At 41.8% G+C, this 16,398-nt stretch overlaps 1 protein-coding gene across 4 annotated transcripts in view; it reads left to right on the top strand.

The window, feature by feature from the left end:
* Positions 1-16,398, top strand: part of mast3b (microtubule associated serine/threonine kinase 3b) — a 42,948-nt gene that overhangs the window by 25,950 nt on the left and 600 nt on the right. For all 4 annotated transcript variants that reach the window (XM_037769180.1, XM_037769179.1, XM_037769184.1 and 1 more), the window contains 21 exons: positions 601-676; positions 793-1,002; positions 3,348-3,449; positions 4,019-4,151; positions 4,412-4,479; positions 5,038-5,129; positions 5,883-6,091; positions 6,247-6,385; positions 6,721-6,853; positions 7,295-7,460; positions 7,769-7,870; positions 8,057-8,179; positions 8,411-8,523; positions 9,116-9,282; positions 9,580-9,701; positions 9,808-10,008; positions 10,128-10,354; positions 11,640-11,762; positions 11,892-12,028; positions 12,494-12,678; positions 12,926-16,398. The exon at positions 12,926-16,398 is cut by the window's right edge and continues 600 nt beyond it. In XM_037769180.1, coding sequence (XP_037625108.1) covers positions 601-676; positions 793-1,002; positions 3,348-3,449; positions 4,019-4,151; positions 4,412-4,479; positions 5,038-5,129; positions 5,883-6,091; positions 6,247-6,385; positions 6,721-6,853; positions 7,295-7,460; positions 7,769-7,870; positions 8,057-8,179; positions 8,411-8,523; positions 9,116-9,282; positions 9,580-9,701; positions 9,808-10,008; positions 10,128-10,354; positions 11,640-11,762; positions 11,892-12,028; positions 12,494-12,678; positions 12,926-14,013 — 3,916 coding nt within the window. In that variant the 3' untranslated portion in view covers positions 14,014-16,398. The remainder of the gene's footprint in view (positions 1-600; positions 677-792; positions 1,003-3,347; positions 3,450-4,018; positions 4,152-4,411; positions 4,480-5,037; positions 5,130-5,882; positions 6,092-6,246; positions 6,386-6,720; positions 6,854-7,294; positions 7,461-7,768; positions 7,871-8,056; positions 8,180-8,410; positions 8,524-9,115; positions 9,283-9,579; positions 9,702-9,807; positions 10,009-10,127; positions 10,355-11,639; positions 11,763-11,891; positions 12,029-12,493; positions 12,679-12,925) is intronic.

The raw sequence follows: 16,398 nt of genomic DNA, 5'->3' as shown, positions 1-16,398 counted from the left end.
TCCAGTTTAACAGAGGCGTCTTTCATGACAAAAAAAGGCTTAGGGAGCCTGTTTGCATGTGATAGGTTTCCCCTCCATCTGTTCCGTTTGAAGCTTCATCAAGCAAGATTTGTTTTGTAAAAATACACCCGTCTCATCGGCCTAAACGCTGAAGTGGTGTTGCAGTAAATGACTAATTGAGGGATGTTGATGATTCACACTGTTTGGCCAGAAGAAACCTCTGCTTGTCGATGTAGAAACATCAAAAGCTGACAGTGAAATCCACTCCGATTGTAGCTTTACCACCTTAAGAGCTACCAAAATCGAATGTTGGCTCACAGTATTGCTTTTTGGCAGGTTGAGATCAAAAATACAAGTGTAGATTTGACCTCAAAAAATCTTTCAGTCAAACCCAAACTATGATTTTCTAGAGTTGATTTGTGTACGTTTGGGTGGGCTGAACTGAATCATCTCTAGATAACCGCGATGGCCTCGATGACATAACCAGCGCTTTCACACCCCATCCTAGCTTAGTGGATTTGATTGTGTATTGGTAAAAATCTGAATGCATTTGTTGATCAATTAAAAATACACTAACCTGTTGTTTTGTTTCTGTTGCAGCCCCGGGCGATCGAGTGTCTCCTTTGATAATGAGATCGTCATGATGAACCATGTTTACAGAGAACGTTTTCCAAAGGTATGCACCAGAAAACCATATGACCCCACCCACAGAAATATTTTGGACATTTGGTGCTGCGTAGAGTAAAAATCATAATTACTAACTGTGTCTTTGTGTGCTCGTCCTCCCTGCAGGCCACAGCCCAGATGGAGGAGCGCTTGTTTGAGATTATCACCCACTGCTCTCCAGACAGCTCCCTCCCGCTGGCTGACGGGGTGCTGGGATTCATCCAGCACCAGTTGGTCGAGCTGGTTAGAGACTGCCTGGACAAGTCCCAGAAAGGCCTGGTTACCTCCCGCTACTTTGCTGAGCTGCAGGAGAAGCTGGAGAAGCTGCTTCACGAGGTGGGGGGAACAGCCAGCTGATTTGGGTCCAGCGGGACTGATGTAGAAACTAAATGGGTCAAACTGGGTTTCGATAGTTGCAAAAACATAATAATTGCATGCTACAGCTTTCAGCATCAGCTGATGAGCTATTACGTGTGAACTCTTCATCTTGACACTCGGATGTTATGAAAGGGGATTGATAGAGCCGGGGTGAAATGTGCAATCAGGCACGTCGCTCAATAACCGTCTGATTGCTAAAGGCACACACAATAGATCTGGTTGTGGAAATTGTCAGCGATGGTGAGAGGTGCTTTTGTTACAGATCTTATCTGTGTTGTGATAAAATGTTAGTTTCTATAGCAACCTCTTCCCCTGTTCCTCTGCATGCTGTCAGACAGAAGGCACGGCCGACTCGCTGTACCTCCAGCTGAACTGATAAGTCTGTTCCCATACAGTGGAACAAATGCTGTCATACACACACACACAGCCACACACACAATCCTGAAGACTCACTTTGTGTGCCAAGGCCACTTTGTTTAAAACAATTTCAAGGATAAAACTACATTTTCAGATATCTAAATTCTCTCTCTTAATTTGTGGTTAAATGTAGGTAGTGATACAAATGACTTTCAGTTTGTAAAAGCTGCAACATTTATGTTTTAAACACTTATTTTCTGGTTGCTCTTGCCTGGGAAATGTCCTCTGGTGTACAGAAAGTGACCCATTTTGTGCTTTTGGCAGCAAATATTGAAAAACCTCCTGTGCACTGCCTTCTGATCTTTGCAAAAAGTGGGCTACACACCCACTGCCCAAAGGCTGACGCCCAGAAACGTCCTGAACACAGCAAAACAATAAGAAAAGAGAAAATACAGGCAGAGGGCTGCAGGGTCTCTGCAGATACAGACACCACCACACACTTTATATATAGTGGGTCATAAGTGATGACTTAAAGGGGATACTTTTTATGAGTCTCTATTGTTTTTTAGGAAATTCCTGCATATTATACTATACCTTTTTAAACCAGACTCTCTCAACTGACTTAACACTTAAGCATGTGAGGATCCGATGTTTTAATAGAAGGACACACAGCTGTTTGAGGAGTTGGCCTTGTGACTCTCTAGTAACAAAACAGTCTTTCTCACATTTCCGTATTGTGACATTCACATTGGATTGTGGGTCTGGCATAACCAGAGGGTGATATGATAACACTCAAAGATACTCACACGGGTAGACCATGGTTCTCTCAACCACTGGGTTGGAGAAAGTTAAAGGAATAGTTTGACATTTTAGAGTAGCTGGTGGGCAGGTTTTTGTTACCTGGACAGAGCCAGGCTAACCGTTCCAGTCTTTATGCTAAGCTAAGATAACCGGCTGCTGACTGTAGCCTTATATTTAACAGACAGATGAGAGTAGTACTGATCTTGTCATGGTCCAGGCTGTACATGCATGTGACTTGGACACAAATGCATAGTATACAATGCAGCCAGTGTGTCACTAGTACACACTGTCACAGCAATCTACAAGAAAGGTCGTGGATGATTCATCCAGACTCCACCCACCCACCCAGTGATTATTCTAATAATTCCTCTTGGTCTAAAGTGATGTCTTTTGTGACGCATTTCTTCCAGACAGCGTCTGTTTTCATATTTCTCTTTAGTACCGTACCCATCTGCTTTGAAGTCACAGTTTTTTATATATTTATATTTCCTGTTGCAGAACAAAGCAGTGCTTCTGCAACAGTGCTTTTTTCAGGGGTGGAAAAGTGTGTTCCCTCCTTTGATCAATTATTTTCCACTGACGCAACTATGCCCTGATGACAAAAGAGGTTCACATCCTTTTTGCACACCCAATTTTTCCATTTTGTAACCATTTTATTGGCTTAGTTAAAAATACACATGATGTAGTGTATTTGATTCTTTTTATTATAAATTTGATTATCCATGATGCATTATATGCCATCTTTTATCCCACAACTCAAAATGTGCCAAAATGGAAATTACTGTTTCCCCTTTTGCTTCTTTTTTCCTTTACATTTATTTCCCTTTATATTACAAATGTTTTTATGAACAATTTCATTTGTAAGAATTTGATTTTAATATATTTCCACAGTGCAACAAAAAAAACAAAAACTGAAGGGTGTGCATAGTTTTACATAGCACCATATTTGGGCAGAAATGTCGTGATATTTAACTTTTACAACATCTCATCTATCTATGTATTTGCTTGTTTATTTCTGATTTTAAAGAATGATTTTGAATCTGTTGATATGTTTCGTCCTCTTTTGGGCATTTTATAATGAGCCAGTTGGTTGCATAAATAAACTTGACATTTATTTTTGCCCCTATTCCCAAACTGTTTTCCAGGCCTACGATCGCTCTGAAAGTGAGGAGGTATCCATCATCATCCAGCTTGTGAGGAAGATCCTCATCATAATCTCACGGCCGGCTCGCCTCCTGGAGTGTCTGGTAAGCTGAGGAGGAGAAAATCTATTCCTAATTGAAAATGAGATTAATGTGATGAAACGAGTAGAAGTCAGTTGACGTTAAAGTAGGACTGAAATGAGTTCCTGACCTCAATTCTCTCTTAGAAAGTGGACGACATGAAGTTGATGATCTTTGAAGGAAGATAATAGTACTAAACTTTCACTACGTTTTCCCGTCAGTAGATAAACGTTCCGAATGAAACCGTTGTCAGTGAGGACTATGGATTATCCAGAGTAATTAGGACATTGTCTGCAAAAACATATTGTTGAACTTTTAAATCTATTTTTTAAATGCTATTTTTTAAAAGTTATCCCCTTAACTTTGTCATCCAGTTAAGGGGATAACTATTAGAATCAATCAAAAGCGACTGGACTTGAAGCCTCTTTGACGAGAAGCTGAACATCTTTGTGACTACTGTTGCCTTTGACGTGTACCACTGATTCAGATTAAACACTTGCTTTTGCTGTTTCCTTCTTTGAGCTCAGTCTGACAGGATATTGGTTTCAGCCAGTCCACATTAATGAGTCTTGGATGCTGTTTGCTGTTTACAGGAGTTTGACCCGGAGGAGTTTTATCACTTGCTTGAGGCAGCAGAGGGTCACGCCAAAGTCGGCCAGGGAATCAAGACGGACATCCCTCGCTACATCATCAGTCAGCTGGGTCTCACACGGGACCCATTGGAAGGTAAAGAAGTGAAGCCTTACACTCTGTTCACACTTATGTGGCCTGAAATTCAGGTTCAGTCGGTTCAAGAAATTTGTTTTGTGTCACATAAACAGACTTTAGGAACCAGTTTCTGTACAGCTGAACACCATTTACAACATATGACAACCCTCAGATGGTCTAACAGAACTATCCACTATGTGTGAAATCAGTTGAGTAATGAGTAGCAGAGGGTATTCTTTGCAGTAATGTTAACCACAGTCTTTCTCTGTTATTTCCAGACATGGTACAGCTTGAACAGTATGATGCCAGTCCTTCAGTGTCAGTGGAAGCAGATGCTAATGTGGAGGTAAGCTTTCCCTTTTATTATAACTGACTACCTGTAACAGTATTTAATATTGGAAGAGGATATGGTTTCAGATTAAAAATGAAAAGAATAGGTGCACTCTAAACTGATATTTTCTTCTAACCCTTATCTTAAATTGTTTTTTAGCCACCTCTCAATGTCGTGCTAAATGTGTCTCAGGATATTTTATTTTTTTGTGGTTTCCAGTGACCCATTTTTGTGTGAAAGGATGACATAAATATTTTTAATTCAGAGTGTTCTTTTCATTTGGTGGGCTACAGGAAGCCAAGACATGTGTAAGGTTAAGTAAATCTCAAAATTGCTACAGAATATGTCGCTGCAAATGACGCAGGTTTTAGTTATATTGCCTGAAATCCCAAATTCATATATATGGACAAAATGTGTTAGCACAGTGGTAGTTCATGTAGCAGACTGTAGAACAGGCCCTGGAACATTTATTATGCTGTAATAATCCTAATCATCCAGATAACAGCACTGTGCTGCATTTTACCATGCCCACAAACAGCCTCTAGCATCACGTGTCTGCTTCTCTCTTTATAGAATAAGGCCCCACAAACGCTGACGCCGACTCGAAGGAAACCTTTTGAGAGTGATTTTGAAACGATCAAACTCATCAGTAATGGAGCTTACGGGTAAGAATGAAAAGCTGTTGTTCCAGCTTACTTTGCTTTTTCTTGGCATTGTTTCAGTTTTCCAAAAGACTTGTTGCACACACACAGATTTGTTTCTCTCTTTTAAAACCACGAGCTAAAAAACTTGAAAACAAGTCAAAAGACATTCCTTGAAAAATCTACTGCATGCAAGAAGTTCAATGAAACCCTTTCAGCAAACCAGAACAGCTTCATTAAATTCATCCATTATATATAATTATCTTGTCAGAAAACAATTTCCTCTTTTTTATCAACCATCCAAAGTATCGTCAAGGTGGTTTTCAACTAATTACGCAGCAGCGTATCGCCTTATTCTTTGACTGTGGTTTAATAAAGATGAGGAGTTTCATGACTCCTTCAGACTGTCAGAACAGAAAACAGCTCACGGAGCGCTGCAGTTGTGAGAAAGGCAAAAATTTCAAAGAGAAGGGTGCCGAAATTTCACTCAAATTTCATCCTCTTTGGCTTGAATGGTGGCTGTGGTTTGATCATGACACAGCAAAGGCAACGTGTATCTATGCAGTCGTGGGTTGAAGTAGAATAAGGTGATGGGAATCCTAAATCTCAGAAGTAAAAGTTACACTTCAAAAGTAGCTGCAAGTAGCCAGTGAAGACTTCAACCCTGTGTTTGCCCATGTTTTCAATGAGAATATCCCTTAAAGGTTTCTTGAAGCCCTTTTTTCCTGTTAAGTGTGAAGGTTATGTGTCTAATGTGGCTCATGTGGTTTTTGACAGGGCCGTGTATCTGGTCCGTCACAAGGAGACACGCCAACGGTTTGCCATGAAAAAGATAAATAGGCAGAACCTGGTCCTGAGGAACCAGATCCAGCAGGCTTTCGTGGAGCGAGACATCCTGACGTTTGCAGAGAACCCCTTCGTCGTCTCAATGTTCTGCTCTTTTGAGACACGACGTCACCTCTGCATGGTCATGGAATACGTGGAAGGTAAAGTAGAGAAAGACTGACATTTGAATTTTTCTAATCTACAGCGGTGTACACTAAGTGGTAATGTAGAACTAGAAATAAGGAACATTAGTCCAGGCAACAGAAATGAAAATGAACACAATGCCCATGGTTTTCTGTTTTTCTGTTTCGTTAAGGTGGAGATTGTGCCAACCTGCTCAAGAACATGGGCCCACTGCCTGTAGAAATGACAAGGCTGTACTTTGCTGAAACAGTCCTGGCCCTGGAGTACCTTCACAACTATGGTATTGTGCATCGGGATCTCAAACCTGACAAGTGAGAACTCAACCCAATTTCATTCCTGTTTTTGCATGGACCAGTCCTTTCTGTACTAACACTGGCTTCTCTTTTGGAAATGTACTGAGTATGACCCGGCACTCTTGCTTTAAACATCAATAAATTACTAAACCTACATGATCTGGTCTGTGATGAGGCACCAAGAGAGTCCAGATTTCTTTTTTTTCAGTCCTCCTCCCTTTATATTTCAATCTGGGTTCTTGCATTTGCTTGGAGAATTTGGCGAAAGTATTGACTATTCAAAAGTAAAGTACACCTTGGGGGAAAACTGCTCTTGTTGATCGTGGATTATTTTGTCTTTTTCCACCCAACAGTTTGTTGATTACATCCATGGGCCACATCAAGCTGACTGACTTCGGCCTGTCTAAAATTGGCCTGATGAACATGACCACTAACATGTATGAGGGTCACATGGAGCAAGACACGAGAGAGTTTATAGACAAACAGGTGAGACTGGTTTGAATGTAAGAGACAAAATATACTTTTTGCATGTGGGATGCAACTAACGATTATATTCATCGTCAATTAACCTGTTGATTTTTTTCTCGATTAATTGATTACTTGTTTGGGCTATAAAATGTCAGAAAATTATGAAAAATGTTGATCAGTATTTCTAAAGCCCGATATAACGTCCTCAAATGTCTTGTTTTGTCCACAACTCAAAGATATTCAGTTTACTGTCATAGAAGAGTAAAGAAACCAGAAACTATTCACATTTAAGAAGCTGGAATCACAGAATTTTGACTTTTTTTTTTTCTTAAAATAGTTGGCAATTAATTTAATAGTTGACTACTAATCGATTTTATCCTTGCAGCTCTGAACACCACTGATTATGGGAGCAGCTGTTTCTGTTGCCCTTAACTTACCTGAGTTGGTTTGCTTGTGCAGGTGTGTGGCACTCCGGAGTACATCGCCCCGGAGGTGATCCTCAGGCAAGGTTATGGGAAGCCAGTGGACTGGTGGGCGATGGGAGTCATCCTGTATGAATTCCTGGTCGGCTGCGTTCCTTTCTTTGGAGACACACCTGAAGAGCTTTTTGGACAAGTTGTCAGTGGTGAGTGCTGAAATCAGCCATTAGAAGAAATAGAGGAGTCTACTGTTTTCTAATGTTGTCAGAAAATCTTTGTGAGCATAAACTTGGTATCATGGCATCGATTTTTTTTTTGCATATAAAACAATGTCATGTTGTTCGCCAAAGGCCAAGATATGGTAATACTTTAGTGCCAGTAGAGATTGTATTTGAGTTACAAAAGTTTAATTTCAAGCACTGCAAAACCTCCAGAAGCTATGTTATGTTATATTGAGCTTTTATTTGTGGTGATTAATCTAGCTTGTTTTTCTGTTGTTGTTTTTTTCTTACAGATGATATCATTTGGCCAGAAGGAGACGATGCCTTACCATTTGATGCCCAGGATCTGATCACCCGCTTGCTCAGACAGAGTCCTTTAGACCGACTAGGAACTGGTAATGCTCAGTTTACTGCGATTAACTCATGAAAAGCTGCAGATGGTGTTTGATATAGGCTGATACTAAAAAATAAGGGTGTTTTCTCTCAATCCTAAAATTTTTATTTGTATTTTACATGTTGCCTCTTGAGTATCATTGAACTTTATCCAGTATTTGACTGGCTGTGAAAATCTGTGGTTGCAGGCGGAGCCCCGGAGGTCAAACAGCACCCCTTCTTCATAGGTTTGGACTGGAATGGACTCCTGAGGCAGAAAGCTGAATTCATCCCTCAGCTGGAGGCGGAGGACGACACCAGCTACTTCGACAGTAAGTCACATCCTGACTTCATGCTTAAAGAGTCGGTTTTCTCCCACATTTAAAACACATTAGAGTGACTACTAGAGTGACAGCAAAGAACAGCATTTATGGTGGCTGTTTCAGACCTCTATTGCGATGCATAAATGTATGACATTTGACAACTCAAACTCTACAGACGGGGTTCCCTATATTTTCCACTTCTCTGAAAATTTGAGTGTCTTCTCCTGTTCTTGTTTTCAGCCCGTTCAGAGCGTTACCATCATTTGGCGTCTGACGAGGATGAGGAAACAAATGATGAAGAGTCTTCCTTGGAAATCAGACAGTTTTCTTCCTGGTCACATCGCTTCAGCAAGGTAAGGGTGTTGAAAGTCAAGAGCTTTATAAGTTCAAAAAGTGGTCAGCACTTTGTAAAAATTGGTGCAAAAAAGACACTTCCAGCATTATTTCTATTGATATTTACAATGTTTGCTTGAAAAAGCTACTATGAGGAAACTTCAATTTCATGTTGATTTTGGCGGCCCCTGTGGACAAAAGCGGTATGTGTTTCCAAGAACCAGATTCCCTTTCAAAAACCTCTCATTTGACTGCAGCAGGGTCTGACAGTCGGACAGACCCAGACAACTATATAATAGCCAATCTTCTTGCTGATGGTCTCGTTTACTCATGTAGGTCATAGAGAGGCATCAGTATTAAATTGAGACTGTTTCATAACCAGTTAAAAATCCCTCTCAGTAACTTTAAGTATGTCAATATTCATATTTAAAAGACCTCATGCTGTGACAGAATTGAGAAAAAGGTAACTAATTCCAGGCTGTCCCACTGTGTTATGTTCTTGAGAAAACAAAGTTACATGTTTATCAAAGAGTGGAGGGTCTCTAGTGCTGCCAGACGGTGCACCGCATCATGTGAAAGCTCTCTCTGTTTCTATCCTGTTCAACCTTTCAGGTTTACAGCAGCACAGAACATCTGGCAACGCCGTCCAACTTGAGCTTCTCCTCTGACCGCAGCCACAGTGAGGAGAAGGAGGACCGCGGGGACCTGGGAGGGCTCAGCTCCTCCCTGAGCCCAACAGAGGGCAGCATGGAGCGCAGACATGCTGGACGCATGGCCAGGTACAGACAGGTTTAAGATGTGTCATACCATAATATCATAAGCTGCTCCTGTCATAGCTTTTTGAAGTGTCTTGAGTTCATCTTAATGCTTTTTTGTTGTTTTCTTTTTTTTGTTTAGCACCTTGTTGCTAGGTTACATGTAAAATTGCATCTGAAAAACATAATCTGCATTATAAGCACTATTGTGCGTCTGTGTAAAAGCAGTAAGCAGTCTAGACACAGTGTGGTGTTGTGTGATCGCTTGGACTCTTGTACCAGTTTGATTTACCCGTTCAACTGGTCTTCGACTGTTTGCAGCCTTCGGCCTCGGGCGTCCTCCAGCTCCTCCCAGTCTGAGAGGAGCACCAGTCCTCTGGTGATGAGCAGCACCCACAGCCTGGAGACGATGCCCCGCTTTGCCCTCTCCACTGATGATGAAGGTAAATCCAGTCTGGATGTCACAACATGTATCAGTGCTTCTGTTAGAGGCATTCACAGTGAGCATATTTACATGTTGTTTACCTTTTTAACCCGCGTTACGTGCAGCTGAGGTGGTTGTGTCCAACCTTCGGAGGATCAGGATTCGCAGCAACAGCACCGGGGCCAAACACTCATCCCCCAAGGACCCGGCCGGCCCCCGACGCTTCGGTAACCAGCTGGAGACGCCGGACAGACAGAGGCTTCCCTGTGGAGGGAAGGTTCCCAAGTCAGCCTCCGTCTCAGCCTTATCTCTCATCATCACTACAGGTACAGAATGTTATCATCAACACCTCAATGTCCAGCAGAACACAGAATTAACGTGACAGTGTGCTACTGACTGGTGTGTGCTACACATGCTAACATGGACGGTCCTGTGTTTGTTTCAGACGACTCGCCCGGCGGCCTCCAGCCCAGTCCCATCTCCCCACGCTCTCTGTCCTCCAACCCATCGTCCCGTGATTCCTCCCCCAGCCGGGACGTGTCGCTCAGCCCCTGCAGCCTGAGGCCTCCCATCGTCATCCACACCTCAGGGAAGAAGTTCGGCTTCACCCTGCAGGCCATCCGGGTCTACATGGGCGACAGCGATGTCTACACAGTGCATCACATGGTGGCGGTGGGTGTCAGACTTAAAAGTGGTGTCTGCCTAACAAGATACGCAGCTTTAACAAGTGGTGGAATGTAACTAAGTACAGATACTAGGGCTGTCAATCCCTTAAAATAGTTAATCGTGATTAATCACATGATTGTCCATGATTAATGACGTTTAATTGCAAATTAATCACACATTTTTTATCTGTTTAAAATGTACCGTAAAGAGAGATTTGTCAAGTATTTAATACTCTTATCAAATATGGGAGTGGACAAATATGCTGCTTTATGCAAATGTAAGTATATATTTATTATTGGAAATCAAACTCAAGCCCAACACGCAACAACAGTTGTCAGTGTACTGACTTGACTATGACTTGCCCCAAACTGTATGTGATTATCATAAAGTGGGCATGTCTGTAAAGGGGAGACTCGTAGGTACCCATAGAACCCATTTTCATTCACATATCTTGAGGTCAGCGGTCAAGGGACCCCTTTGAAAATGGCCATGCCAGTTTTTCCTCGCCAAAATTTAGTGTACGTTTGGAGCGTTATTTAGCCTCTTTCCTGACAAGCTAGTATGATATAGATGACTTGGGTTTTCTAGTTTAATATTATACCAGTATCTTCACTCTAACTTTAAAACTGAGCCTGCTACAACCTAAAATCGCAAGTTGCGTTATTATCGTGTTAACTTTGACAGCCCTAACATTTACTCAAGTACTGTACCTAGGTACAATTTTGTGGTACTTGTACTTTACTTGAATATTTCCATTTTCTGCTACTTTATACTCCACTACATTTTAGAGGGAAATATTGTACATTTTACTCCACTACATTTATTTGATAACTTTAGTTACTTTGCAGATTTCATGCAAAACATAATCAACAAATAAATAATGATATATTATGATAGATTAAGCTAGCCAGTATAAAAAAATATTAAAATGATGCATCAATAATTATAATACAATAATATAATATACATTATTCTGAAAGTGGCCATTCTGCATATTGAGTACTTTTACTTTTGGTACTTTAAGTATATTTGATGCTAATACTTTTGTAATTTTAGTAAAGCAAAGTTTTGAATGCATGACTTTTACATGTGGTATTACTACTTTTACTTAAGTAAAAGATCTGAGTACCACCACTGGCTTTAACTAGTTCTCATGCGTTTCAAATGTCATGTGTCCATGTCGAGTAATGTGCTTTACTCTGATGACAGAAGAGAGAGGTATAAAAAGGTGGTTATGTAATACTCAAATTGTACTCCTCTCCTCACACTCACTGTGTTGCTGTTTTAACAGAGTGTGGAGGAGGGCAGCCCTGCTCACCAGGCAGGTCTCCACACTGGAGACCTCATCACCCACGTGAACGGGGAGTCTGTCCAAGGCCTGGTCCACCCTGAGATGATAGAACTGCTACTGAAGGTACAGCATCTCACTGTTGCAGGTTATCATTGTGTTTGATATTCAGTTTTAGTTTAAGATGCATTTAAGATGCATTTTTTATGTCTGTAACACAAATGAATCATTCTGTGCTCCCTATGAAATGTGCAGAGTGGCACCAAGGTGGCGCTTCAGACCATAGCACTCGAGAACACGTCGATCAAAGTGGGTCCAGCTCGAAAGACCAAACACAAAGGGAAGATGGCTCGTCGCAGCAAGAAGAGCAAGAGGAGAGATAACTATGACAGGTTTGGTTTTCTCTTGTTCCCTGCAGCTCTGTAGTGTTACTCATCGTTTGTTTACTTTGTGAGGTTGGTAACTGGTGGATGTCAGCAGAAAAACTAAGCTGCAAAAGTCGGTGCTCTGTCTCCCCCTAGTGTTAGACTCTTAAGTGAAGTTAAGTAGCAACTTAGTATTACTTTGATTACATTCACTGCATGGTTTGTTCTATTGTACTGCTGAATATTTCCCCTCAACATTTATGTCAGTGAAGCTTTATGGACTTTACTTCTAAAAAAGATATAAAAAATGTATTACCAAAAATGTACATATACACATTAGTAGTATGTATTTTTTTAATTCAAGATGCATGTTGATGTTGTGATGCTAACAGAGATGCCTAAAAACTCTGAAGGGGCCATCAGAATACCCCCAAACTTAACTCACTGAACCACACAATATCACATATCTGACTCTTGCTCTTCTTCCTCCAGGCGACGAAGCATCTTGAAGAAGCTGTCCAAGCAGAGCACAGTGATGCACAGCAGTCGCAGCTTCAACTCAGGTCTCACCCACTCCGTTTCCTCCAGCGAGAGTCTTCCAGGCTCCCCGACACACAGCCTCTCCCCCGGCCCTTCCACACCCTGCCGGAGCCCCGCACCCGACCATCAGGCCTTGGGTGAGCTCAGTGTGTCCTCAGATTTGTTCGTGAGGAAATGAAATGGTTCTTGTGGTTCTTGACTTAACATCTGAAAACTAGGGTTCAGTAGAGGCTTTATAGATGCATTATAATCTCATAACATCCACAGATGGTGCCATTGTGAGCATCTTTTAGAGAACTAGTTGTGCATAAATATGGTAAAATATTGAGGTTTCTGCAACTTGTGTTGTACAATGTTTCAAACAGTTTTACCTCTGCTTCCCAGACAATAACTCTCCTCAGAGCACATCTCCTTGCTCCAGCTCTCCCAGTTCCCCCGCTGCACACATCCGGCCCAGCTCTCTCCACGGCCTGGGCTCCAAACTCAACACGCAGCGCTACACCAAGGTGGGCCGCCGAAAGTCGACCAGCAACATCCCCCCCTCGCCCTTGGCCTGCAACTCCTCCTCATCCTCCACCCAGCCTCTTTCTCCACAGCGCTCTCCCTCTCCGCTGTCAGGCTTCGCCAAAACCTTTCACGGCTTCCACGGCAAAACCCTGTCCCCACCCACCATCGTTAGACACATTGTCCGGCCCCGCAGTGCCGAGCCGCCTCGGTCTCCTCTCCTGAAGAGGGTACAGTCAGCTGAGAAGCTGTCTGGTGTGTATCATGCTGATAAGAAGTTGTACACCTCCCGCAGGCACACGCTGGAAGTGCCGTTTTACTGTGAGGGGGACCTGCTGGGTGACTTGGAGGCAGAGGGTACCTGGGGAGGCTCCTACTTTGGGGCCGATCTCAGCAGGTCGGGGGGATACATCGGCAGCCAGAGGCTGAGGGATTCTGGTATTGAACGATCGGAGCAGCTGGTCGTGATGCGAAAGCTCAACCTGTCAGAGCGGCGAGACTCTTTTAAGAAACAGGAGGCGGTGCAGGAGGTGAGCTTTGACGAGCCAGAGGAGAAAACCAGCACCGCGGTTACAGTGACCGCCACAGCTCCAGGAGCCCAAACACAACAGCAGCAGCACAGGACGGCCTGGATGGTCACTCGACCCCAAAGCAGCGTGGAGGTGGAGCTAGAAGTGCCGGTGGTGAGGAAGTTCACACTGGTGCCCCAGATCGCCGTGCAGGGCTCAACAGAGAGCGAGCAGGATGAGTGGGAGCCATGTTCAGATGGAGAGGAGACCAACGAGACGCCTGAGCCGGGGGTGGCCGTCACTTCATCTCAGCCACAACAGGCGGGACGTCCTCTCAGTGACAACAGCTGCAGTCAGGCAGCAGAAACCACCTCCACTGGTCCTCAGGTTGGACCGTCAACAGAGAAGAGTGCAGAGTTCAGAGAGGAAATAACACAAAAAGGGCATCTGAGAAAGTGACAACTCGCCACTGCACTCAGTTCAACTGCTCTTATCTTTTCTTTCAAGTCAAAACTCATTTGCAAACTCTGGCTGAGAGAAAAGGGGAGAAGATTTTACTTGAATTTTTTAATTGTAAATATTTGCCAGAAGGCATTGCAGACATTCTGGTCTTATTTATTACATTTGTAAACCACGATGAGTTAGTAATGGGGAAAGTGGGAAGTTCTCATTGGTTTAATAGCCAAGGCTCTACATTTTTGTATCCATAAAATGTGGTTTTCTGTCTTTTGACTGGATTGTTTTTTGTATAAATGTCTATTTTTTGAATAAATTGTCTCAGTACAGATTAGTTTGATAAAGCTAGGCATAATTAGGACCAAAAGGTACGAGAAGTTTTGTTTTTTTAGTGTCAGTTTAGATTTGAACAGTGCAGCTTCCAGTAGTTTAATACTGCTATTATATAGATCTCCATAAACCTAAGAATGACCTTTGGTTCACACTGTGAGCAACATGGTTCATGTGTCATTTTCTCATTAATTGTCAGGAGTTGTATCTACAATATACAACTACAACACAGATTTATTCTTTTTTTGTGGCTTTGCTTCGACACTACAAACTAGAAGAACACGTTAAAGCTACCGAGCACTAATTAGCAAGTAGGAAAAAAACTGCTCAAGTTTGATATTTGCTCAAAACTGAGAAGCTTTGCACAGCTGGGATTCTTCCACTTTGCACTCGTCAGACATAGCTATTGTTCATGAAACAATCACATTGGTGGGGAAAGAAGCAGCGATGAATTAAGGTTGTCTGACAGAAGACACACATAAAAGAAATTAGTTCTTCTGTGACCCATGTGTCTCTGACAACTTCGTCAAATTTGTACAAACAAAAGTTCTTCCATTCACTTGTTTGTCATGTTCCTTGCAGTGTGAATTCATGGTCGCACAGTGTGGAGCCGGTCAGTGCAGGGTTATATTTCACACTCAAAGTACAATCTGTTATGATGAAGCCGACTCCAAAAGGGTATTATGTGCCATTATGTCAGCGAGTGCAGTGTCCTCTAAGCCATATCGTTGAAAATCATTTTCGTTGTTTGCAATTTCAACTCAACATGAAGATGTTTCTAAGTATGCGTTGTTTTCCACTGGTATTGCAATCATAACATCTCATGAAAAATGAATTTGAGGAAGAAGTCCTGGATGTTACACAACAGGACACACTCTCCTTTGTTGTTACTCGATATAAACTCAGTGTGATACCATATGGTAGAGGTTATCTCAGATGTAGTTTTTGTGTTTTCCTGCTCACCTTTTTGTCATCTGTAAACAGATTCAGCATGGCTCTACGTCTCGCTGTAATAACTTCTACTCAAAGCATGCAATTTGCAGGAAAAAAAAACATTGAGCAGCCAAATTGAAGTCTACGTCTTCTTCAGAGCTTGAAGGGAAATATCTTTTTTGTTTAAAACATTTTGTTTTTTGGCCTTTTCTTACCTATAATAACAAGACATTTTGTACCTGGAAAAGCGTTTGATCCTTGTGTATTTTTTGGAGTATCTTTTCCTGAAACAGTAGCTTTGTTTTTTTCACATGAGCATGTAAGAGACACCATGCCTACAAGACCTGTTCCTGCTTAATTTACTGTGTAGTGATGTTTACATCGAGGGGAAAAGTGCACTAATGTATTTTGCCATGAATTTTGTAAGTGAATGTTAAAGGTAAATGGCTCCCTTACATTGAATCCAAACCCAGGGCTCCTTTGAACAAATGTTTTATGTCTTTGTATTGTACAAATATTGATGTATATTTTGATAACAAAGATGTGTTTAATTCCAGATGTGTTGAAGGACATGATATGCACAATGACTAATTGAGGCACCGGGGTTTTGGGAAGTCCGACTCGAGGGAATGGGCTGTTAGTATTTTGGATGTACTTCCCGAGTTTTGAGGTTTATTGTCTTATTTGTCAGTGACTGCACCTGGCTTTTGTACCGATTTTCTCCTTTTGTCTTCTGTTTCTAAAACATCATAATTGTTGATGTGTTACTTAAATCCCTCTCTTTTACAGGATGAGATTCTGTCGCTGAATGGCTCAGTTATTTTTGCAGTCTGACAGAATTGTTTACAACGAACAAACAAGCTGTGTACTGTACAAACATTTTCTATCCTGTGGCTGTATACTGTACGATGAAACTACCCTCTTTGATACCACGAAAGAAAACAACGCTCATAGAAGTAACATATCTGTTTTTGTTTTTGTTCTTTTAAAAATGTTCATAAAGAGTAATTTAGCACCAAGCTGAGAAGCATTTAGTGTTTTTACATTCACTTAAGTAACTGGTTTTTGAAAATAACTGATGTCATGTAAAGGAGAAACTCTGTTTTATTTACTGGACTTTGAGAT

This window comes from Sebastes umbrosus, chromosome 5 (assembly GCF_015220745.1).
Source record: "Sebastes umbrosus isolate fSebUmb1 chromosome 5, fSebUmb1.pri, whole genome shotgun sequence".
In the NCBI taxonomy this organism is placed as follows: Eukaryota; Metazoa; Chordata; class Actinopteri; order Perciformes; family Sebastidae; genus Sebastes; species Sebastes umbrosus.
The sequence above is the reverse complement of the archived record's forward strand: the minus strand, read 5'-3'. Positions and strand labels throughout refer to the sequence as shown.